The sequence below is a fragment of the Cervus elaphus genome, chromosome 12, assembly GCF_910594005.1.
Source record: "Cervus elaphus chromosome 12, mCerEla1.1, whole genome shotgun sequence".
Taxonomy (NCBI): domain Eukaryota; kingdom Metazoa; phylum Chordata; class Mammalia; order Artiodactyla; family Cervidae; genus Cervus; species Cervus elaphus.
The window spans coordinates 74816251-74842990 of NC_057826.1; the positions used below are offsets into that span (position 1 = coordinate 74816251).

The window sequence follows — 26740 nt, forward strand, 5'->3', positions numbered from 1 at the left end:
TTATCATGAAGACTATCACTGCTTTAAACATTCTCTTCCTTTTGACAATACTATTCTCATAGGGGGATGTCAAGTCTAGCTCATGCCTGACCCAAGTAGGGACTCTGCAAATGTTGTTTGATTGAGTAAATTAATATTTACCAAGAGTCTTAAAATATTCTTACTCTTTAACTCAAGGAATCCTCTTTGTAGTACCTAGTCTAAAGAAATAACTGAAAGTTTATGTTATTTTATAAGCGGTCATGTAAAAAATGAAAATGGAAAAACTCTTAATAAAGACATAGTTGGAAGTTTAGATTTATGTCTAAAGGTGTTTATATACTATTCTTCCTAAACTCTAAATATTTAATACTAGGAAAATTGGTAAATAAATTATAGTACATCTCTATCATGGAATATTTTGAGGAAAGTTTTCAGCTAGAATCCAAATTCTACATATACTTATTAATAGGCAAAAATATTTCAGAAATAACGTTAAAAAATCCAGGGTACCCAAATGTGTATGTATGTATTTATGTGTTTGTGCATATAAGCACATGCAGCCCGATTTTGTTAAAAATATTTATGCATAGTCAAAGGAAAAAAGACATATACCCAAATAGTATTGATAATAATTCTGGGATATGGCATTCACATGATTTTTATACTGTTCCATATTTTCCACATTATGTATTTAGAATTCATTATTTTAACAACCAGAGAGAAACCCACCTTTTAAAAATTTAAACTATGTCTCCAGTTAGTGACTCTTGCTATAGGGGCACAGCTTTCTTTCTTAATCGCAAGAACCTTCTAAAATTTGCTTTAACAGGGCTTTGAGTTTTTTTTTTAATTACAGTACATATAACAAATAACATTAATGCATGTATATGCTCCTGTGTTGACCCAGATCTCTTGAACACAAAAAGAGTTTTTCAAAGGAGAATATATGTTATAAAGCATAATTATTAGTACCATATATTTGTTTTCCAAGGCCACTATGACAAAGTGGGTGCCTTCAGCAACAGAAATTTGTTGTCTTGAAGTTCTAGAGAATCAAGGTCCAAGACTAAGGTTTCAGCAAGTCTGGCTCCTCCCAAGGGCTGTGAAAGAAGGATCTGTTTCAGGACCCTCTTCTTGGGTTGTAGATGGACATCTTTTCTCTGTGTCTCTTCACATTGCTTTCCCTTTATTTGTGTCATCTCTGTGTCCAAATTTCCCTTTTTTATAAGGATACCAGTCATGTTGGATTAGAGTCCACCCACATCTCATTTTAACTTGATTATTTCTCTAAAGACCACTCTCTGAATAAAGTCATATTATGAGGTAGTAGGGATTAGGTCTGCAACATATATTTTGAGTGAGCAGGGGAGGTTGGAAGAGACAAAATTCAGCCCATAACAACATAGTCATTAACGATTACTTTCATTCCAAAGGTTGCAGCATAGAAAAGCCTCTAATATTTCTTCCTTCAGTTGTTTGATTCGTTAATAATCTCCTAAGTCAGTTAATAGATGGCAACACAGAAAAATCAAGTTCTATTTGCTGTTCTGAAAAAGTAGGATCATTGTTTTGGTCTTGTGATATTTCCTTTGTTATACATAGTTGTATTTATATAGAAATATGTAGTTCATAAAGAACCTTATTATGGAAGTTCTGTATTAAGTAAAATTAATTAATTAACTGTCAGAGTTAATTAATTAATCTACATAATCTCTTATAGAAGTGAAGAAACTGCTGCTCAGACAATAAGTGTTTTGCATAAGATTGCACAAATATCATGTCCAGAAAATTGCTTGCAACTGGTTTGTCTAGATCCTCATTCAGAATGTTTTCCGTTGCCTAAAATAGACCCCATGGTCCATGTGATCAAGACAAACTATTGGCTTCTACCTTTAACAAAGAAATATGATGGGCGGTCCATAAATTGCATGGATCTGAGACCTATCGACTCCTGTGAAACATATCTTCTGTCCAAGTATATTTACCACATGGGGTCACTGTTGCAACGGGTTTATGTTACTTCTGTACAAGGTGTTCTAGCATATTTAACTTCCTCATAAATCCTTCTTCTCCACCTGATATTGAAGGGAAGCTGGTTATTCCATACTTGGTATTTCATATATACTGTGTCAAAATGTTACTAGAAGTCATTAGCACTCATTGATCTTTTCCATGAAAAATCAATGAAAATGAAAAAGTTGCATACTTAGAATACTTTCAACAATTTTAGATCTGGAAGAAGTGTTCCCCAAATATTTTCTAGTGATTTTCCTTTCCCCTATTATATGAGCAAGGAACTCAACATATCACTATTTTCTCCACATTAATGTGAATATTTAACGTGTTTGGATGATTGCAATTGGCTGATTCAACTAACATGAAGATATCTTTTGGATTTAGCTCTTTTTCAGAGGTAAAAAAATTTTTTTTTGTTACTATTACTGAGTTTATATTGGGTATTTCTTTTTTTTTTGGCGGCGGGATCTTAGTTCCCCACCCATACACCCTGCAATGGAAACTTGAAGTCCTAACCACTGGACTGCCAAGGGATTCTCTAATGGATATTTCTTGAAGGAAGAGTGAATGATCCATATATATATTAAAAATAGTCACATATACTATAATTCCTACACAATTGCTTTCTACTGGTCATGGTTCTTTACCTGTGGTTTAGAAAAGAAGGAAAGGAATGGGAAGAAATTACAGTTTACTGCTGACTGTTTCCAACAGGCTGACTCTGAAGTAGGTATTATTGTCCCAATTTTACAGATGAAGAAACAGTCTCCAAGGAGAGAGTTGCCCTAGGTAAAAAGGTGGAGGAGCTGGGATTGGAATTTAGGTCTGTCTTGACTCTGAACTTGGGCCTTTTCTTCTTCTCCTCCACTTCCTGTTTTGGTGACTGATTCCACATCAAATGTCTTTTCCTAGCTAGTCAGTCGGAGAAGGCAATGGCACCCCACTCCAGTACTCTTGCCTGGAAAATCTCATGGATGGTGGAGCCTGGTAGGTTGCAGTCCTGAGGTCGCTAGGAGTAGAACATGACTGAGCGGCTTCACTTTTACTTTTTACTTTCATGCATCGGAGAAGGAAATGGTAACCGACTCCATTGGTCTTGCCTGAAGAATCCCGGGGATGGGGGGGCCTGGTGGGCTGCCGTCTGTGGGGTCGCACTGAGTCGGACACGACTGAAGCGACTTAGCAGCAGCAGCAGCAGCTAATCAGTAGGGACTAGTGAGGTGTTTGCTTCTCTGTTTAATATCTGTTAAGTGAGTTTGAGTAGCAGATGTAAAGTGCGTACTTAGTGTGATTACAAAGGACACCAGGGTGTCAGGAGATGAAAGGTCCAGTTCAGATGGCCTCATGTGCTCTTTTGTGGAATAAGATTAAGATTTCATTTCATTCTTACATTGGAACCTATGGGGGATTTCTGGGCATGAATGACTATCTCAGATGGATTATTCTCAGAGCTCCATGAATACGAGACTGACTACAGAGGATGAGCACCTTCTGGAACTGTGGGAAATCGATGAGGAATAAGGAGCCCAATGGGATCTATACTTTGAAATAGTTTTTTCATTCAGACCAAATCTTTAGAGGGTTAGATCATAGCAAAGATCTAAAAGGAAATCCAGGCTGCTATGCTGTTGTGCTAGAAGTTTTTACCACTCTTCTTCTTCCTGAATGTTCAGTTGAACCTTGAGGGGAAGCCCATTCTGAGGAGCTGTGGCCCTGCTGTTGGCTTGCTTCTGGGGACAGCCCCTGTGTGAGAGCTGCTCGTGTGGGCTCTGGAAGTTGCTGCCACGACTCTTCCCTGGTTCATAGCCTGGTCCAGGCTCAGACTCAGCAGCAGCACTTAGACCCTGGGTCTTGGTTTACATTAGAATATGAGGCAGATGACAAGAGTGACCGTGCTCCTGACCTTGGGTGAGTTATTATGGCATAAGAGAAATTGGGATCTGGGTCCAGACAAGGATCTACAACCTTGCCTGCTACCATTGCTCTTTATTCAAGATGCTGAGGGATGGCTTTGGGGTCCTATTTTCCTCCAGGCTGTTCCTTGGCATTTATGTGAGGAGTGAGAGAAACAAAACATTTGGGTTTACTGAGCTCTGGCGTGTACATGGGAGGAAGAAATCAGACCTGCCACTTCTGTTCATGTGTTCCTGGGATTCCTCAGAATAAATATATATAAAAAAAATTGTGTCCCGAAACACAAGTGAGAAGTAAATTGTCTGTTCATGTGTTCCTGGGATTCTTCAGTGTAATTATTTTTAAAAAAATGCGTCCCAAAACACAAGTGAGATGTAAATTGTGTGTGTCTGTATATGGTGGGGAGATAGGGGATTTACTTGAGAAGGAACCTGGAGGGTGTTGAGTTGGACCTTCAATTTGATTTCAAAATAGGAGCTAGTGTTGTGTTTTTTATTTCCTCAGGTACTTTGAGTCTTGCTAAGACCTCCCAGCCCATCTTCATTGACTCATACGAAGGACAAGACGTGAACATATCCTGTAACCACACCACGATAGCTATAAATGACTATATTTTCTGGTATCGACAGTTCCCCAACCAGGGACCACAATATATCATTCAAGGATATAAGACAAATGCGGAAAATGAAGTGGCATCTCTGTTCATTCCTACTGACAGGAAGGTCAGCACCCTGAGGCTGCCCCGGGCTTCCCTGAGAGACAGCGCTGTGTACTACTGCATCGCGAGGACGCACACCTCGACAGATGGGGCTGCACCTGCCCAGTATCCCCGGGTGGGGTGGGAGTCACAGCCCAGGGGATCCCCAAAGGAGTGCCTTCTAAAGTGTTTATTTCACTGTACTATTTTCAGACGGTATTAGCAAACCTATGTATTACTTTACCATTTTAAAAAATATTGGTCTTATTTATTTTTAAAATAGGTATTCCATTTCTATGGTCTAAAACTCAAAAAACACAAAGGGACATGATGCCTTTGTCCCATTATTGTCTCTGAGCTGCTCAGTTATACAAAAGGAGACAATGTATGGTATGCATACTGTTGTCACCTAGCTCACTGATGCCCCTCAGTTCATGTACACACCTGCACACACACTGTGCACACACACACACACACTACACACCCTTACACGCACATTGCATGCATGCAGTTTAGACAGCAAGCTTCTCAGCTTTTGAAAAATTCAGTCTAAGTGTCAGGTAATTATTGTCACACAAATTTTGACCATTTCCTTGGAATTTTAAGCCCCACAAGATTCTTTCCAAGTCTTCTCTGATATGGATCTTTTACTCTCTGTTACCCCTCTTTCTCTTGTCTTTTGTCCCACTCCCTTGTTGTGGATAGCATGGCTAATAGAATGGGAATGATGGTGGGGCGAGTGGCAAATGGTTGATTCTGATTGTTATCATAGTCTATTTTTGCAATATGTGAAGCAGAAACATAAGGATTTTGAGACATTATCAATTTTCAGGTTGAGTCCTTTGGGGACCAAATGGAGACAAGAATAATGGCAAAGTTCCCGGGAATCTTGCTAGTGAGGCTGCAGCTTAGTCAGGACTGTGAGGATGTTATTATTAATGTTTTAGTGGTGAGTTGTCTCTGATTTTGGCAACAGGAAATGCAACAGTTGATGATATTTTCTATTGAGACCCATCCCATGGAATGGGTTTTAAGCCAACTTTTTCACTCTCCTCTTTCACTTTCATCAAGAGGCTCTTTAGTTCCTCTTGACTTTCTGCCATAAGAGTGGTGTCATCTGCATATCTGAGGGTATTGATATTTCTCCTGGCAATCTGATGCCAGCTTGTCTTCTTCCAGCCCAGCGTTTCTCATGATGTACTCTGCATATAAGTTTAATAAGCAGGATAAGAATATACAGCCTTGATGTACTCCTTTTCCAATTTGGAACCAGTCTGTTGTTCCGTGTCCAGTTCTAACTGATGCCTCCTGACCTGCATACAGGTTTCTCAAGAAGCAGGTCAGGTGGTCTGGTATTCCCATGTCTTGAAGAATTTTCCATAGTTTGTTGTGATCTACAAGGTCAAATGCTTTAGCATAATCAATAAAGCAGAAGTAGATGTTTTTCTGGAATTCTCTTGCTCTTTCTATGATCCAACAGATATTTGCAATTTGATCTCTTGTTCTTCTGCCTTTACTAGATCCAGCTTGAACATCTGGAGTTTCATGGTTCACGTACTGTTGAAGGTTGGCTTGTAGAATTTTGAGCACTACTTTTCTAGTATGTGAGATGAGTGCAATTGTGTGGTAGTTTGAACATTCTTTGGCTGTGCCCTTTGGTGTTGAATGAAAACTGACCTTTTCCAGTCCAGTGGCCACTGCTGAGTTTTCCAAATTTGCTGGCATATTGAGTGCAGCACTTTCACAGCATCCTCTTTTAGGATTTGAAATAGCTCAACTGGAATGTCATCACCTCCACTGGCTTTGTTCATAGTGATGCTTCCTAAGGCCCACTTGGCTTCACATTCCAGAATGCCTGGCTCTAGGTGAGTGATCACACCATTGTGGTTTTCCACATCATGAAGATCTTATTGGTATAGTTCCTCTGTGTATTCTTGCTACCTCTTCTTAATATCTTCTGCTTCTGTTAGGTCCATACCATTTCTGTCCTTTATTGTGCACATCTTTGCGTGAAATGTTCCCTTGGTATCTCTAATTTTCTTGAAGAGATCTCTAGTCTTTCCCATTCTGTTGTTTTCCTCTATTTCTTTGCATTGATTGCTGAGGAAGGCTTTCTTATCTCTCCCTGCTGTTCTTTGGAACTCTGCATTCAGATGGGTATCTCTTTCCTTTTCTCCTTTGCCTTTCACTTCTCTTCTTTCACAGGTATTTGTAAGGCCTCCTCAGACAACCATTTTGCCTTCCTTTTTCTTGGTGATGGTCTTGACCCCTGCCTCCTGTACAATGCCACAAACTTCCATCCATAGTTCTTTAGGCACTCTGTCTATCAGATCTAATCCCTGAATCTATTTCTAAGATCATGGCATCTGGTCCCATCACTTCCTCGCAAATAGATGGGGAAACAGTGGAAACAGTGACAGACTTTATATTTTGGGGCTCCAAAGTCACTGTAGATGGTGACTGCAGTCATGAAATTAAAAGATGCTTGCTCCTTGGAAGAAAAGTTATGACCAACCTAGACAGCATATTAAAAAGCAGAGACATTACTTTGCCAACAAAGTTCCATATAGTGAAGGCTATGGTTTTTCCAATAGTCATGTATGGATGTGATAGTTTGACTACAAAGAAAGCTGAGCGCTGAAGAACTGATGCTTTTGAACTGTGGTGTTGGAGAAGACTCTTGAGAGTCCCTTGGAATGCAAGGAGATCCAAGCAGTCCATCCAAAAGGAGATCAGTGCTGGGTGTTCATTGGAAGGACTGATGCTGAAGCTGAAACTCCCAATATTTTGGCTACCTGATGCAAAGAGCTGATTCACTGCAAGAGACCCTGATGCTGGCAAGAGGGAGCAAGACGAGAAGGGGATGACAGAGGATGAGATGGTTGGATGGTATCACCGACTCGATGGACAGGCATTTGAGTAAACTCCGGGAGTTGGTGATGGACAGGGAGGCCTGGCATGCTGCAGTTCATCGGGTCTCAAAGAGTCGGACAAGACTGAATGACTCAACTGAACTGAACTGAAACCCAAAGTTAGGGGACTGGATGTTCTCTGTTCTCCTCTTCAAGTATACTCTCCATCCTGCTCTACACCCAGGAGGCTGACTTCTTTTCACTTGTCTTTTTTTGCTTCTTGTTTGGTTTGGTGCAGTGGGAGCCACTGGCAGAAAAGAGTGGTCAGCCTGTTTATATTCTGCGATCTTTTCTTTCCTTTCCTGAAATCCACAGGTCCTGTGGATCCTCCTCAGTTCCAGGTCTCCTAGGCTGGGATAATTTCTTCCTCCTCTGTCCCTTCAAGCCTAGGAGTGGTGAAGTCTTCTTACTGCTGTTGGTCCCAGGGTGCTTTATCTTCTCTTGTAGATTTCCCCTAATCCTGCACATGTATATATTTATTTTTTTTCATTTATTTTTATTAGTTGGAGGCTAATTACTTTACAATATTGTAGTTTTTTTTTTTTTTGTCATACACTGACATGAATTAGCCATCTATTTACATGTATTCCCCATTCCGCTCCCCTCTCGCACCTGCCTCTCTACCCGATCCCTCTGGGTCTTCCCAGTGCACCAGGCCCGAGCACTTGTCTCATGCATCCAATCTGGGCTGGTGATCTGTTTCACCCTAGATAATATACATGTTTCGATGTTGTTCTCTCGAAACATCACACCCTCGCCTTCTCCCACAGAGTCCAAAAGTCTGTTCTGTACATCTGTGCCTTTTTTTCTGTTTTGCGTATAGGGTTATCATTACCATCTTTCTAAATTCCATATATATGTGTTAGTATACTGTAATGATCTTTATCTTTCTGGCTTACTTCACTCTGTATAATGGGCTCCAGTTTCATCCATCTCATTAGAACTGATTCAAATGAATTCTTTTTAATGGCTGAGTAATATTCCATGGTGTCTATGTACCACTGCTTCTTTATCCATTCGTCTGCTGATGGGCATCTAGGTTGCTTCCATGTCCTGGCTATTATAAACAGTGCTGTGATGAACATTGGGGTGCACGTGTCTCTTTCAGATCTGGTTTCCTTGGTGTGTATGCCCAGAAGTGGGATTGCTGGGTCATATGGCAGTTCTATTTCCAGTTTTTTAAGAAATCTCCACACTGTTCTCCATAGCGGCTGTACTAGTTTGCATTCCTACCAACAGTGTAAGAGGGTTCCCTTTTCTCCACACCCTCTCCAGCATTTATTGCTTGTAGACTTTTGGATAGCAGCCATCCTGACTGGCGTGTAATGGTACCTCATTGTGGTTTTGATTTGCATTTCTCTAATAATGAGTGATGTTGAGCATCTTTTCATGTGTTTGTTAACCATCTGTATGTCTTCTTTGGAGAAATGTCTGTTTAGTTCTCTGGCCCATTTTTTGATTGGGTCATTTATTTTTCTGGAATTGAGCTTCAGGAGTTGCTTGTATATTTTTGAGATTAATCCTTTGTCTGTTTCTTCATTTGCTATTATTTTCTCCCAATCTGACGGCTGTCTTTTCACCTTGCTTATTGTTTCCTTTGTTGTACAAAAGCTTTTAACTTTCATTAGGTCCCATTTGTTTATTTTTGCTTTTGTTTCTAATATTCTAGGAGGTGGGTCATAGAGGATCCTGCTGTGATTTATGTTGGAGAGTGTTTTGCCTATGTTCTCCTCTAGGAGTTTTATAGTTTCTGGTCTTACATTTAGATCTTTAATCCATTTTGAGTTTATTTTTGTGTATGGTGTTAGAAAGTGTTCTAGTTTCATTCTTTTACAAGTGGTTGACCAGTTTTCTCAGCACCACTTGTTAAAGAGGTTGTCTTTTTTCCATTGAATATCCTTGCCTCCTTTGTCAAAGATAAGGTGTCCATAGGTTCATGGATTTATCTCTGGGCTTTCTATTCTGTTCCATTGATCTATATTTCTGTCTTTGTGCCAGTACCATACTGTCTTGATGACTGTGGCTTTGTAGTAGAGTCTGAAGTCAGGCAGGTTGATTCCTCCAGTTCCATTCTTCTTTCTCAAGGTTACTTTGGCTATTCGAGGTTTTTTGTATTTCCATACAAATTGTGAAATTATTTGTTCTAGTTCTGTGAAAAATACCGTTGGTGGCTTGATAGGGATTGCATTGAATCTATAGATTGCTTTGGGTAGAATAGCCATTTTGACAATATTGATTCTTCCAATCCATGAACACGGTATGTTTCTCCATCTGTTTGTGTCCTCTTTGATTTCTTTCATCAGTGTTTTATAGTTTTCTATGCATAGGTCTTTTGTTTCTTTAGGTAGATATACTCCTAAGTATTTTATTCTTTTTGTTGCAATGGTGAATGGTATTGTTTCCTTAATTTCTCTTTCTGTTTTCTCATTGTTAGTGTATAGGAATGCAAGGGATTTCTGTGTGTTAATTTTATATCCTGAAACTTTACTATATTCATTGATTAGCTCTAGTAATTTTCTGGTAGAGTCTTTAGGGTTTTCTATGTAGAGGATCATGTCATCTGCAAACAGTGAGAGTTTCACTTCTTCTTTTCCTATCTGGATTCCTTTTACTTCTTTTTCTGCTCTGATTGCTGTGGCCAAAACTTCCAAAACTATGTTGAATAGTAGTGGTGAGAGTGGGCACCCTTGTCTTGTTCCTGATTTCAGGGGAAATGCTTTCAATTTTTCACCATTGAGGGTGATGCTTGCTGTGGGTTTGTCATATATAGCTTTTATTATGTTGAGGTATGTTCCTTCTATTCCTGCTTTTTGGAGAGTTTTAATCATAAATGGATGTTGAATTTTGTCAAAGGCTTTTTCTGCATCCATTGAGATAATCATAAGGTTTTTATCTTTCAATTTGTTAATGTGGTGTATTACATTGATTGATTTGCGGATATTGAAGAATCCTTGCATTCCTGGGGTAAAGCCCACTTGGTCATGATGTATGATTTTTTTAGTATGTTGTTGGATTCTGTTTGCTAGAATTTTGTTAAGGATTTTTGCATCTATGTACATCAGTGATATTGGCCTGTAGTTTTCTTTTTTTGTGGCATCTTTGTCTGGTTTTGGAATTAGGGTGATGGTGGCCTCATAGAGTGAGTTTGCAAGTTTACCTTCTTCTGCAATTTTCTGGAAGAGTTTGAGTAAGATAGGTGTTAGCTCTTCTCTAAATTTTTGGTAGAATTCAGCTGTGAAGCCATCTGGTCCTGGGCTTTTGTTTGCTGGAAGATTTCTGATTACAGTTTCGATTTCCTTGCTTGTGATGGGTCTGTTAAGATCTTCTATTTCTTCCTGGTTCAGTTTTGGAAAGTTATACTTTTCTAAGAATTTGTCCATTTCTTCTAAGTTGTTCATTTTATTGGCATAGAGCTGCCGGTAGTAGTCTCTTTTGATCCTTTGTATTTCAGTGTTGTCTGTTGTGATCTCTCCATTTTCATTTCTAATTTTGTTAATTTGGTTCTTCTCCCTTTGTTTCTTAATGAGTCTTGCTAACGGTTTATCAATTTTGTTTATTCTTTCAAAAAACCAGCTTTTAGCTTTGTTGATTTTTGCTATTGTCTCTTTAGTTTCTTTTGCATTTATTTCTGCTGTAACTTTTAAGATTTCTTTCTTTCTGCTAACCCTGGGGTTCTTTATTTCTTCCTTCTCTAGTTGCTTTAGGTGTAGAGTTAGGTTATTTATTTGACTTTTTTCTTGTTTCTTGAGGTAGGCCTGTAATGCTATGAATCTTCCCCTTAGCACTGCTTTTACAGTGTCCCATAGGTTTTGGGTTGCTCTGTTTTCATTTTCGTTCATTTCTATGCATATTTTGATTTCTTCTATGATTTGTTGGTTATTCAGAAGCATGTTGTTTAGCCTCCATATGTTTGAATTTTTAATAATTTTCTTTCCTGTAATTGAGATCTAATCTTTGTGCACTGTGGTCAGAAAAGATGACTGGAATGATTTCAATTTTTTTGAAGTTACGAAGACTAGATTTATGGCCCAGGATGTGATCTATTCTGGAGAAGGTTCCGTGCGCACTTGAGAGAAAGGTGAAGTTGAATGTTTTGGGGTGAAATGTCCTATAGATATCAATTAGGTCTAGCTGGTCCATTGTGTCATTTAAGGTTTGTGTTTCCTTGTTAATTTTCTGTTTAGTTGATCTATCCATAGTTGTGAGTGGGGTATTAAAGTCTCCCACTATTATTGTGTTATTCTTAATTTCCTCTTTCATACTCATTAGCATTTGCCTTACATATTGCAGTGCTCCTATGTTGGGTGCATGTATATTTATAATTGTTATATCTTCTTCTTGGATTGATCCTTTGATCATTATGTAGTGTCCTTCTTTGTCTATTTTCAGAGCCTTTATTTTAAAGTCTATTTTATCTGACATGAGTATTGCCACTCCTGCTTTCTTTTGGTCTCCGTTTGCGTGAAATATTTTTTTCCAGTCCTTCACTTTTAGTCTGTATGTGTCCCTTGTTTTGAGGTGGGTCTCTTGTAGACAGCATACATAGGGGTCTTGTTTTTGTATTCATTCAGCCAGTCTTTGTCTTTTGGTTGGGGCATTCAACCTATTTACACTTAAGGTAATTATTGATAGGTATGGTCCCGTTGCCATTTACTTTGTTGTTTTGGGTTCACGTTTATACAGCCTTTCTGTGTTTCCTGTCTAGAGAAGATCCTTTAGCATTTGTTGAAGAGCTGGTTTGGTGGTGCTGAATTCTCTCAGCTTTTGCTTGTCTGTAAAGGTTTTGAGTTCTCCTTCATATCTGAATGAGATCCTTGCTGGGTATAGTAATCTAGGTTGTAGGTTATTCTCTTTCATTACTCTAAGTATGTCCTGCCATTCCCTTCTGGCCTGGAGGGTTTCTATTGATAGATCAGCTGTTATTCTTATGGGAATCCCTTTGTGTGTTATTTGTTGTTTCTCCCTTGCTGCTTTTAATATTTGTTCTTTGTGTTTGATCTTTGTTAATTTGATTAATATGTGTCTTGGGGTGTTTCGCCTTGGGTTTATCCTGTTTGGGACTCTCTGGGTTTTGTGGACTTGGGTGACTATTTCCTTCCCCATTTTAGGGAAGTTTTCAGCTATTACCTCCTTGAGTATCTTCTCATGGCCTTTCTTTTTGTCTTCTTCTTCTGGGACTCCTATGATTCAAATGTTGGGGCATTTCACATTGTCCCAGAGGTCCCTGAGGTTGTCCTCATTTCTTTTGATCCTTTTTTCTTTTTTCCTCTCTGCTTCATTTATTTCCACCATTTTATCTTTTACCTCACTTATCATATCTTCTGTCTCTGTTATTCTACTCATGGTTCCCTCCAGAGTGTTTTTGATTTCATTTATTGCATTTTCATTTTTAATTGACTCATTTTTATTCCTTCTAGGTCCTTGTTAAACATTTCTTGCTTCTTCTCAATCTTTGTCTCCAGGCTATTTATCTGTAGCTCCATTTTGTTTTCAAGGTTTTGGATCATTTTTATTATCATTATTCTAAATTCTTTTTCAGGTAGATTCCCTATCTCCTCCTCTTTTGTTTGACTTGGTGGGCATTTTTCATGTTCCTTTACCTGTTGGGTATTTCTCTGCCTTTTCATCTTGTTTAGATTGCTGTGTCTGGAGTGGGCTTTCTGTATTCTGGTGGTCTGTGGTTCCTTTTTATTGTGAAGGTTTCACCCAGTGGGCTGCACATGTATTTAAAAATATTCCTTTCTTTAAGCTTTTCCCAATCATTCCTCTGCAGATGACTGCCAGTACCTTTTAAGATAACAACACTGACAGTTAATCTCCAGACAGAAAGAGAAGAAATGTATTCTATTTTCCCATTCATCATAGGGGTTTTTGGGACTTGAAGCTTATTATTTAAAGTAACTTACATATTTCAAAGAAAGACATTATAATAGGGTCAAGGTTTCAATCAGTTACGTATGAGATCCTTAGCAAAGCTTTGTGAAATAGCTATGTTCCACATTTTTTTTTTCTCTGATTCAAAGCAAAGAGATTTTCTACCCTCTTCTAAATTGGGTGGTTTCTTTGGATCTCATTTAAAGGAAAAATAAGGAAAACCAGAGAAACAACTTCTTCATATTGATACTTGCTTATTTTCTTTAAGTTTGACTCTACTGAATAATCACTCTGCTGCTACTGTGGCAGTTAATAGTGTAAAACTTTAGCCTGTCTTCCCCTTAAAATGAACTCTTTGTCATCATCATAATACCTCAAGCTCAGTTAACCATCAACTTTTAATCCATGTGTGTGTCATCTGAAGTCTGTTTTAGGTAGGCTCTCTATGTGGAAAAGTTTTATTTTTGCAAACGTTCATAGACGTTTTTTAGCTGTAAAACATACTGTTTAATAGGACAGATATTTATAAGAAGTTTATAACACCATCCCTTCTTTTTTTCTCTCTAAAAATGTTTAAAGAGAAGGTTCAAGTTCTTCTTGTATGACTATTAAAATATCATAGGGCGAGGTCTCGACGGACCCAACCAAAAGAAAAAGCCAAGTTATATTGTGGTCAAAGAGGTTTAATTGGAAGTCAGCTCTAAATTATTTCTAAAGAGACAAGTAAGCTCATTCTTACCATTCGTCTTCTCTTGCCTTCCTCTTTTCCCTTATTTTCTTTTTGCTTGTCTCTCACTTTTCTCTCTCTCTCCATTCAACGTTATGCTTTCCTTTCTGTTTTTCTATTTATTTCCCCATTCTATCAGAATATGGTTTTCTCTTCTTTCTGTCCCTGTATTATTTTGAGAGAGCATAAACCATTTAAAACTTGTTCCACCCAGGATGAATTTTTTCCGACTTTAGTCCATACATCCCTGATTCTTCTCCTTGAACACCAATGGAAAATGTAGACACCCAAATACTGGTCCTGTGATAAGAGGGTGTGTGTGTGTGTGTCTGTGTGTGCGTAGGGGGCGCACAGGCGCACTCAGTCGTGTCTGACTATTTGTGACTCCATGGACTGTAACCAACCCAGGCTCCTCTGTCCATGGAATTTTCCATGCAAGAATACTGGAGTGGGTTGTCATTTCCTCCTCCAGAGGCTCTTCCTGACCCAAGACGGAACCTGCGTCTCCTGCGATGGCAGGAGGCTTCTTTACCGCTGAGTCACTAGTTAAGCGGCTGAGCTACTAGCCTGGAAAGTCTCCTGATTCTAAGTGGGCTCTAGGGGGCGCTGCTCTGTGCGGTTTGCCTTGAGTGCAGGAGGTGCTGCAGTCCTGCTTCTCACGGAGGTCTGAGGGAAGAGCTTGCTCTACAGAGAGAAGATACAGGTGCCGGGAAGCACCAGGGGGTGTTCGTAAATCGCTGTGCTCGTGGGGAACATAGTCTCTGGGGTGGTGCCCTATCTCCAGCAGAGGTGAGCTGCAGAAGAGCCCCCATCCAGCCCAGCGGGAGCCATGGCCTCTGCACACATCTGGACACTTGGGATTCTGTTTACGCTCAGTGAGTGACATTCCCTTCTCGGTTTCCACTTGTATTATCCGCTTACGTTCTTCCTCAGAAGCTGCACTCATGTATTGTGCGTTCATTTCCAGGTGGACTGAGAGCTCAGTCGGTGACTCAGCCAGAAGATCAGGTCCCTGTCGCGGAAGGGGATCCAGTGACTGTGAAGTGCACCTATTCAGTTTCGGGGAGCCCTTATCTTTTTTGGTATGTCCAACATCGCAATCAAGGTCTCCAGTTCCTTCTGAAATACCTTGGAGGGGACAAGTTGGTTCAAGGCAACTACGGTTTTGAGGCTGAATTTAACAAGAGCCAAACCTCTTTCCACCTGAAGAAATCATCTGTTGTAGGGAGTGACTCTGCCTTGTACTTCTGTGCTGTGAGCGACACAGTGGTGGGGGCCGCAGGGAGAGCTGAATACAAACCCCTGAGCACAGAAAACCTTGCTCCTGAAGCCTTGATATCCCTCCACAAGGTGGTGTTGTGGCTCCAGGATTTGTCCTTCACTATAACTAAAATTTTCTTTTTGTAAAGCCACAAAATTTGTTCATATGACAAGTATATATTGAAATAAATCCTTGTGTGCCAGCTACTCTGCTGAGCACTGATCATAAAGAGGTGAAAGAAAGCATCCTTGATCTGCAGATGCCAGGTGTGATCCCAAACATTTGTGAATCCCTTTAATTCTCACAACTCTCCTCATGAGCTTCACTTTATAGATGAAGGCATTCAAGCTCAGAGAATTTACCTATCTTACTTAAGTCACAGAACTGCTTAACAATAAATTGAAACCCAGGCAGCCTGCCTCTCAGAAGTGTAGTCTAACCACTCCACTTCTCCTCAGCCTATAGGCTCCTCCAGGCATGAGACAGATTTCAACAGTGGTGTAGCCCTAACTCCCCAAATAGTCCCTGTTAATAAGAAGTGTTGGTTGTAGGAATGAACAGTGAAGTGATAACTCAAAAGAGTTTGGTAAGTGCTCAGACAGAGAAGTGCATAAAATGCTGTGTGACAAAAGGAAGTAGAGGTAACTTGACTCTGAAGGAAGGAGAGATGAAGCAAATGAGACATAATGCGAGGAGGATTCAAAACAATGGAGGATTTAAGTATGTCGTGTAAACATGTAGGCCGATTACAGCTCCTGTGCTCCCATCTTCTTATGTATCCCCTTGTGAAGGACTGGACTCAATGCCTCTCTTTTTTTCTCTTTTCAACTTAGAACCTCCCAGGAAGGGCTCTGGTTGACTCAGTGTGAGTCAGATGCTGTTCCCTGGACAAGTTGTGCTGGCTACTAGGGTTAGCCCAGCTTTGGTCAACATGTGACCAATTAATTAGTGGTGGCTGGGGGATGATTCTGCAAGAAATTAGCAGCTCCAGTTTGAACCATATGATTCAAAGGAGTATATCCCCAAAGAAATTAATTTTTATGTAGAGACTTACATTTATTTTTTCCAAATGGATAGACATTCGTAGGAACCCTACTTATTGAAAACTTCATACTTGCTCCATTGATTTGGGATACTGCATTTATAGTATACTAAATTCCTATATATACCCAGATTTATTTTTGGATTGTATTCTTGATGGGGGTACATTAGCCCAACATGATTACAATCCCTGCAAAGAGGTATTCCTCGACTACCCCTTGGGCTTGGGATGTGTATACACTGGTGGAATATCTACGTCAGGGAAGAAGGTCCTTGGAATAAGCACATGCAGACCTTAAAAGTGGACCTGGGGAACCGCTGTGTGCAGGGAATCCTGGGATCTGGGTAACGAGAGCAAGATCTAGAAGAGATATCTCCTTGGCTCAGTGGACTTCTCCCAGGCAGAGATGTGGCAGGATGGCCAGGGAAGAGCCTGTTATAATGGAGGACTAGGGAAGGGATGGGCTTCCCTGGTGGCTCAGAGGTTAAAGCGCCTGCCTGCAATGCGGGAGACCTGGGTTCAATACCTGGGTCTGGAAGATTCCCTGGAGAAGGAAATGGCAACCCACTCCAGTATTCTTGTCTGGAGAATCCCATGGACAGAGGAGCCTGGTGGGCTACAGTCCATGGGGTCGCAAAGAGTCTGACATGACTGAGTGCTTCACTTTCAGGGAAGGGACACTGTGTGCTCAGGTCTATATTTCCCCTGTTTACTGAGGTGGCTAGGAGGGAGCAAGTAAGTTTCCTTCCAAGTTGTGTTTTCTCATTTGGTCCTGGTAATTGGCTTTTTTTTTACCTTGAGGAGGAAAGTTAGCTTAGTATTATTTTTTCCTATGCTTACTGGAAAATGTTCCTTATAACCAGGTAACTTTTAAGGAATACCAGAAATTCAGTGGAGTTTTTATTTATAATATTCATTTTTATCCTTTCTTTTATCTCATTTTAAGGGCTCTATGGAAAGAGGGCTAAGCATAAATTATATTTTCTACTTCTTCTTCTTAGTAACTATGTCACAGTGGATCAGCCATTTACAATCTATGTGCCTCATCTCCTAAATCATAAAATTGAGATAATGGAAGGACTGTTGTGAGGATTGTTGTACATATGTCTTGGACCCCAAATAGAAGTGGGTTTTGAGGGACGCATAGCAATCAGAAACTTAGTCACTGCTATGGACTGAATATTTTTGTCCTGCCAAAATCTGTATGTTGAAACCTAATTGCCAGTTTGATGGTATTAGGGCATGGGGCCTTTGGGAAATTCTTAGGTTGCAAGCGTGAAGGTCTTTTGAATGGAATTCATTTTCTTATAAGTAAAAGGCACCCCAGAGATCTCCTTTGCCTGTTCCTTCATATGACAGAAGAGCAGGAAGATGGTGGTCTATGAACCAGGAAGTGGGTCCTCACCAGATACCCAATCCACTGGTACCTTGATCCTGGACTCCCTAACCTTCAGAATTGTTGGAAATAAATGTTTGTTGCTTATGCGTCTAGACTGTGCTATTTTTGTTATAGCAGCCCAAATGGACTAAGGCCATCACCAAAGCTATGGATCTCCTATATCTGCCCTGAAATTCTTATATTTGGACTACAACATGAGAAGGAAATACGATCTTGTGTTTAAGTTACTTTACTTTGGCCTTTGTCACAACACTTGAACCTGAATACCATCTTATATAATGGAAAACCTGCTTCTAAGAAAGGAGCTAGTATCATCCTATTTAATGACATTGTGGTTAAATTGCATCAAGCAACATTTTATTCAATTTTATGCAACACTGCATTTTTTATTGTGTTTTTTCACATTTTGGCTGTACTGGGTCTTTGATAAGATGTGGGGGCTTCTCTTGTTCTGAAGCATGGGCTGAGTTCCTTTGCAGCATGTGGGTCTTAGTTCCTCAATTGGGGATCGAACCCACATACCCTACATTGCAAAGCAGATTCTTAACCACTGGAACACCAAGGAAGTACCAATTTTTTTTTTTAATTACTTGTGGAATCACAGTTTTCATTTCTGAAATATAATGTTAAGTATTTTAGAGAAGGTAGGAGTAGAGAATCATTTTGGAGACTTATTATCCTGATTTTCCCGAGAGCTATATTTTTCTGCATCCATGTGAGAACTCACCCTTGCCTGGAGTCTGGGGAGACATTTTTGTCTCTAAGCGGAACGACCCTCCATGTAGCCACTTTGTGTTCCATTCAGTCTTCCCTCCTCTGATCTTTTTCTAAGTGTATGATAAGTTTCACTGGGTTCTCTGCAAGAATCCAGAAATACTTAAAATTAAGTGTTAGTTTAGCTTTTCATCTTCTTCCCTTCCCCAAAGAAAAGAAACAAATAAGACAAACTCACTGTTTTTTTGTTTCTATATCAAACAGAGGAACTACCATCTACCCAAGTGCTATCCACTTGTGCTTCCATGGGTGCTTCCAGGTCGGTCCAGATGCTGCTCCTTTGGCCTCTTCCTACTTGACCTAGTCTTTACCAAGTTCATCCATCTTCCCTTACGTGTTAGCTCGGTCATCACTCCAGCTGGGAGGTGTTCCTGGAACTCCACAGCCAAAGTAGTCCTACTACCTGTGCGTTCCCATAATTCTGTACTTCCCCTATCACAGCAGTTATCATGAAGACTAACACTGCTTTAAATGTTCTCTTCTTTTAAACATTTCTCTTCCTTCCATTCTTCCTCCTTCCTTCAAACATTCCTTCCATACTCATAGGGGCATGTCGTGTCTATCTCAGTGCCTGACCCAAGTAGGGACTCTGCAAATGTTGTTTGAGTGAATTAATATTTATCAAGGGTCTTAAAATATACTTACTCGTTAACCTAGGGAATCCCCTTTGTAGAAGTTAGTCTAAAGAAATAACTGAAAGTTTATGTTATTTTATAAGTGGTCATGTAAAAAGTGAAAATGGAAAAACCCTTAAAAAAGAAATGACTGGAAGTTTAGATTTATGTCTAAAGGTGTTTATATAGTCGTCTTGCTAAACTCTAAATATCTAATACTAGGAAAATTGATAAATAAATTATAGTACATCTCTATCATGGAATATTTTGAGGAATGTTTTCAGCTAGAATCCAAATTCCACATATACTTACTAATAGGCAAAAATATTTCAGAAATAACGTTAACAAATCCAGGGTACCCAAATGTGTATGTATGTATTTATGTGTTTGTGCATATAAGCACATGCAGCCCAATTTTGTTAAAAGTATTTATGCATAGTCAAAGGAAAAAAGACATATACTCAAATAGTATCGATAATAATTCTGGGATATGGCATTCACATGATTTTTATACTTTTCCATTTTTTCCACATTATGTATTTAGAATTCATTATTTTAGCAACCAGAGAAAAACTCACCTTTTAAAAATTTTAAATATATCTCCAGTTGGTGACTCTTGCTGTCGGGGCACAGCATTCTTTCTTAATCGCAAGAGCCTTCTAAAATGTGCTTTAACAGGGCTTTGAGTTTTCTTTTTTTTAAATTACTGTACATATAACAAATAACATTAATGCATGTATGTACTCCTGTGTTGACCCAGATCTCTTGAACAAAAAAAGGGCTTTTCAAAGGAGAATATATGTTATAAAGCATAATTATTAGTACCATATATTTGTTTTCCAGGGCCACTGTGACAAAGTGGGTGCCTTCAACAATAGAAATTTGTGGTCTTGAAGTTCTAGAGAATCAAGGTCCAAGATTAAGGTTTCAGCAAGTCTGGCTCCTCCCAAGGGCTGTGAAAGAAGGATCTGTTTCAGGACCCTCTTCTTGGGTTGTAGATGGACATCTTTTCTCTGTGTCTCTTCACATTGCTTTCCCTTTATTTGTGTCATCTCTGTGTCCAAATTTCCCTTTTTTATAAGGATACCAGTCATGTTGGATTAGAGTCCACCCACATCTCATTTTAACTTGATTATTTCTCTAAAGACCACTCTCTAAATAAAGTCACATTCTGAGGTAGTAGGGATTAGGTCTGCAACATATATTTTGAGTGAGCAGGGGAGGTGGGAAGAGACCAAATTCAGCCCATAACAACACAGTCGTTAATGATTACTTTCATTCCAAAGGCTGCAGCATAGAAAAGCCTCTAATATTTCTTCCTTCAGTTGTTTGATTCGTTAATAATCTCCTAAGTCAGTTAATAGATGGCAACACAGAAAAATCAAGTTCTATTTGCTGTTCTGAAAAAGTAGGGTCATTGTTTTGGTCTTGTGATATTTCCTTTGTTATACATAGTTGTATTTATATAGAAATATGTAGTTCATAAAGAACCGTATTATGAAAGTTCTTTATTATGTAAAATTAATTAATTAACAATCAGAGTTAATTAATTAATCTACATAATCTCTTATAGAAGTGAAGAAACTGTTGTTCAGACAATAAGTGTTTTGCATAAAATTGCACAAATATCATGTCCAGAAAATTGCTTGCAACTGGTTTGTCTGGATCGTCATTCAGAATGTTTTCCGTTGCCTAAAATAGACCCCATGGTCCACGTGATCAAGACAAACTATTGGCTCCTACCTTTAACAAAGAAATATGATGGGCGGTCCATAAATTGCATGGATATGAAACCTATTGACTCCTGTGAAGCACTTCTTCTGTCCAAGTATATTTACCACATGGGGTCACTGTTGCAACGATCTGATTCTAAAATGTGACCCATTTATGTTAATTCTGTACAAGGTGTTCTAGCATATTTAACTCTCTCATAAACCCTTCTTTGTTCTCCACCTGGTACTGAAGGGAAGCTTGTTATTCCATACTTGGTATTTCATATATACTGTGTCAAAATGTTACTGGAAGTCATCAGCACTCATTGATCTTTTCCATGGGAAAATGAAAAAGTTGCTTACTTAGATTACTTTCACAATTTTAGACCTGGAAGAAGTGCTCCCCAAATATTTTCTAGTGATCTTCTTTTCCCATATTATATGAGCAAGGAACTCACCATATCACTATTTTTTCCATGTTAATGTGACTATTTAATGCGTTTGCATTATTGCAATTGGCTGGTTCAACTAACATGAAGATATCTTTTGGATTTAGCTCTTTTTCAGAGTTAAAAAATTTTTTTTTGTTACTGTTACTGACTTCATATTGGGTATTTCTTTTTTTTTTTGGCGGCGGGATCTTAGTTCCCCACCCATACACCCTGCAATGGAAACTTGGAGTCCTAACCACTGGACTGCCAAGGGATTCTCTACTGAATATTTCTTGAAGGAAGAGTGAATGATCCATATATATATTAAAAATAGTCACATATACTATAATTCCTACACAATTGCTTTCTACTGGTCATGGTTCTTTACCTGTGGTTTAGAAAAGAAGGAAAGGAATGGGAAGCAATTACTGTTTACTGCTGACTGTTTCCAACAGGCTGACTCTGAAGTAGGTGTCATTGTCCCAATTTTACAGATGAAGAAACTGAGGCTCCAAGGAGAGAGTTGCCCTAGGTCACAAGGTGGAAGAGCTGGGATTGGAATTTAGGTCTGTCTTGACTCTGAACTTGGGCCTTTTCTTCTTCTCCTCCGCTTCCTGTTTTGGTTCCACATCAAATGTCTTTTCCTAGCTAGTCAGTCGGAGAAGGCAATGGCACCCCACTCCAGTACTCTTGCCTGGAAAATCTCATGGATGGTGGAGCCTGGTAGGTTGCAGTCCTGAGGTCGCTAGGAGTAGAACATGACTGAGCGGCTTCACTTTCACTTTTCACTTCAATGCACTGGAGAAGGAAATGGCAACCGACTCCAGTGTTCTTGCCTGGAGAATCCCAGGGATGGCAGAACCTGGTGGGCTGCCATCTGTGGGGTCGCACAGAGTCGGACACAACTGAAGTAACTCAGCAGCAGCAGGGGCAGCTAGTCAGGAGGGACTAGTGAGGGGTCTGCTTCTCTGTAAATATCTGTCAAGTGAGTTTGAGTAGCAGATGTAAGGTGTGGACTTAGTGTGATTCCAAAAGGACACCAGGGTGTCAGGAGATGAAAGTTCCAGTTCAGATGGCCTCATGTGCTCTTTTGTGGAATAAGATTAAGATTTCATTTCATCTTACAGTGGAACCAATGGGGGGATATATGGGCATGAATGACCATCACAGATGGATTATTCTCAGAGCTCCATGAATACGAGACTGATTAGAGTGGATGAGCACCTTCTGGAACTGTGGGAAATCGATGAGGAATAAGGAGCCTGGTGGAATCTATCCTTTAAAATAGTTTTTTCATTCAGACCAAATCTTTAGAGGGTTAGATCATAGCAAAGATCTAAAAGGAAATCCAGGCTGCTATGCTGTTGTGCTAGAAGTTTTTACCACTCTTCTTCTTCCTGAATGTTCAGTTGAACCTTGAGGGGAAGCCCATTCTGAGGAGCTGTGGCCCTGCTGTTGGCTTGCTTCTGGGGACAGCCCCTGTGTGAGAGCTGCTCGTGTGGGCTCTGGAATTTGCTGCCACGTCTCTTGCCTGGTTCATAGCCTGGTCCAGGCTCAGACTCAGCAACAGAACTTAGACCCTGGGTCTTGGTTTACATTAGAATATGAGGCAGATGACAAGAGTGACCGTGCTCCTGACCTTGGGTGAGTTATTATGGCATTAAGAGAAATTGGGATCTGGGTCCAGACAAGGATCTACAAGCTTGCCTGCTACCATTGCTCTTTATTCAAGATGCTGAGGGATGGCTTTGGGGTCCTGTTTTTCCCCAGGCTGTTCCTTGGCTTTTATGTGAGGAGTGAGAGAAATGAAGACATTTGGGGTTACTGAGCTCTGGTGTGTCCATGGGAGGAAGAAATCAGACCTGCCACTTCTGTTCGTGTGTTCCTGGGATTCCTCAGAATAATTATTTTAAAAAAATTGTGTCCCAAAACACAAGTGAGAAGTAAATTGTGTGTGTCTGTATATGGTGGGGAGATAGGGATTTACTTGAGAAAGAACCTGGAGGGTGCTGAGTTGGACCTTCAATTTGATGTCAAAATAGGAGCTAGTGTTGTGTTTTTCACTTCCACAGGTACTTTGAGTCTTGCTAAGACCTCCCAGCCCATCTTCATTGACTCATACGAAGGACAAGACGTGAACATATCCTGTAACCACACCACGATAGCTACAAATGACTATATCTTCTGGTACCGACAGTTCCCCAACCAGGGACCACAATATATCATTCAAGGATATAAGACAAATGCGGAAAATGAAGTGGCATCTCTGTTCATTCCTACTGACAGGAAGGTCAGCACCCTGAGGCTGCCCCGGGCTTCCCTGAGAGACAGCGCTGTGTACTACTGCATCGTGAGGACGCACACCTCGACAGATGGGGCTGCACCTGCCCAGTATCCCCGGGTGGGGTGGGAGTCACAGCCCAGGGGATCCCCAAAGGAGTGCCTTCTAAAGTGTTTATTTCACTGTACTATTTTCAGACGGTATTAGCAAACCTATGTATTACTTTACTATTTTAAAAATATTGGTCTTATTTATTTTTAATATAGGTATTCCGTTTCTATGGTCTAAAACTCAAAAAACACAAAGGGACATGATGCCTTTGTCCCATTATTGTCTCTGAGCTGCTCAGTTATACAAAAGGAGACAATCTGTGGTATGCATACTGTTGTCACCTAGCTCACTGATGCCCCTCAGTTCATGTACACACCTGCACACACACACTGTGAACACACACACTACACACTCTTACACGCACATTGCATGCATGCAGTTTAGACAGCAAGCTTCTCAGCTTTTGAAAAATTCAGTCTAAGTGTCAGGTAATTATTGTCACACAAATTTTGACCATTTCCTTGGAATTTTAAGCCCCACAAGATTCTTTCCAAGTCTTCTCTGATATGGATCTTTTACTCTCTGTTACCCCTCTTTCTCTTGTCTTTTGTCCCACTCCCTTGTTGTGGATGGCATGGCTAATAGAATGGGAATGATGGTGGGGCGAGTGGCAAATGGTTTTTGATTCTGATTGTTATCATAGTCTATTTTTGCAATATATGAAGCAAAAACATAAGGATTCTGAGACATTATCAATTTTCAGGTTGAGTCCTTTGGGGACCAAATGGAGACAAGAATAATGGCAAAGTTCCCGGGAATCTTGCTAGTGAGGCTGCAGCTTAGTCAGGACTGTGAGGATGTTATTATTAATGTTTTAGTGGGGATTTGTCTCCGATTTTGGCAACACAAAATGCAATATTTGATGATATTTTCTATTGAGACTCACCCCTTGGAATGTGTTTTATGCCAACTTTTTCACGATCCTCTTTCACTTTCATCAAGAGGCTCTTTAGTTCCTCTTCACTTTCTGCCATAAGAGTGGTGTCATCTGCATATCTGAGGGTATTGATATTTCTCCTGGCAATCTGATTCGAGCTGTGATTCATCCAGCCCAGTGTTTCTCATGATGTATTCTGCATGTAAGTTAAATAAGCAGGGTGACCATATACAGCCTTGACGTACACCCTTCCTAATTTGGAACCAGTTTTTTGTTCCATGTCTGGTTCTAACTGATGCCTCCTGACCTGCATACAGGTTTCTCAAGAAGCAGGTCAGGTGGTCTGGTATTCCCATGTCTTGAAGAATTTTCCATAGTTTGTTGTGATCTACAAGGTCAAATGCTTTAGCATAATCAATAAAGCAGAAGTAGATGTTTTTCTGGAATTCTCTTGCTCTTTCTATGATCCAACAGATATTTGCAATTTGATCTCTTGTTCTTCTGCCTTTACTAGATCCAGCTTGAACATCTGGAGTTTCATGGTTCACGTACTGTTGAAGGTTGGCTTGTAGAATTTTGAGCACTACTTTTCTAGTATGTGAGATGAGTGCAATTGTGTGGTAGTTTGAACATTCTTTGGCTGTGCCCTTTGGTGTTGAATGAAAACTGACCTTTTCCAGTCCAGTGGCCACTGCTGAGTTTTCCAAATTTGCTGGCATATTGAGTGCAGCACTTTCACAGCATCCTCTTTTAGGATTTGAAAGAGTTCAACTGGAATGTCATCACCTCCACTGGCTTTGTTCATAGTGATGCTTCCTAAGGCCCACTTGACTTCACATTGCAGGATGTCTGGCTCTAGGTGAGTGATCACACCATCGTGGTTTTCCACATCATGAAGATCTTTTTTGTATAGTTCCTCTGTGTATTCTTGCTACCTCTTCTTAATACCTTCTGCTTCTGTTAGGTCCATACTATTTCTGTACTTATTGTGCACATCTTTGCATGAAATGTTCCCTTGGTATCTCTAATTTTCTTGAAGAGATCTCTAGTCTTTCCCATTCTGTTGTTTTCCTCTATTTCTTTGCATTGATTGCTGAGGAAGGCTTTCTTATCTCTCCCTGCTGTTCTTTGGAACTCTGCATTCAGATGGGTATCTCTTTCCTTTTCTCCTTTACCTTTTCATTCTCTTCTTTCACAGCTATTTGTAAGGCCTCCTCAGACAACCATTTTGCCTTTCTTTTTCTTGGTGATGGTCTTGATCCCTGCCTCCTGTACAATGCCACAAACCTCCATCCATAGTTCTTCAAGCACTCTATCTATCAGATCTAATCCCTGAGTCTATTTCTAAGGTCATGGTGTCTGGTTCTATCACTTCCTCGCAAATAGATGGGGAAACAGTGGAAACAGTGACAGACTTTATATTTTGGGGCTCCAAAGTCACTGTAGATGGTGACTGCAGTCATGAAATTAAAAGATGCTTGCTCCTTGGAAGAAAAGTTATGACCAACCTAGACAGCATATTAAAAAGCAGAGACATTACTTTGCCAACAAAGTTCCATATAGTCAAGGCTATGGCTTTTCCAATAGTCATGTACGGATGTGAGAGTTGGACTCTAAAGAAAGCTGAGCGCCGAAGAATTGATGCTTTTGAACTGTGGTGTTGGAGAAGACTCTTGAGCATCCCTTGGAGCAAGGAGATCCAAGCAGTCCATCCAAAAGGAGATCAGTCCTGGGTGTTCATTGGAAGGACTGATGATGAAGCTGAAACTCCAATACTTTGGCCTCCTTATGTGAAGAGCTGACTCATTGGAATAGACACTGATGCTGGGAGGGACTGGGGCAGGAGGAGAAGGGGACGACAGAAGATGAGATGGTTGGATGGCTTCACCGACTTGATGGACATGAGTCTGAATAAACTCCGGGAGTTGGTGATGGACAGGGAGGCCTGCGGTTCATGGGGTCGTAATTAGTCGAACAAGACTGAGTGACTGTACTGAATTGAACTGAAAACCAACGTCAGGGTTCTGGATGTTCTCTGTTCTCCTCCCCAAGTACACTCTCCATCCTGCTCTACACCCAGGAGGCTGACTTCTATACTTGTCTCTTTTGCTTCTAG

At 40.1% G+C, this 26740-nt stretch overlaps 2 gene segments (V, D, J or C); both read left to right on the forward strand.

Moving 5' to 3' along the window:
* Positions 1-3839: 3839 nt before the first annotated feature.
* LOC122705690 lies at positions 3840-22842 on the forward strand. The segment is given in 4 exon segments: positions 3840-3906; positions 4417-4745; positions 5442-5558; positions 22765-22842. Coding segments are annotated over 4 exon segments (564 nt in total).
* On the forward strand, positions 22809-26740 carry LOC122705691. The segment is given in 3 exon segments: positions 22809-22999; positions 23428-23761; positions 26677-26740. Coding segments are annotated over 3 exon segments (438 nt in total).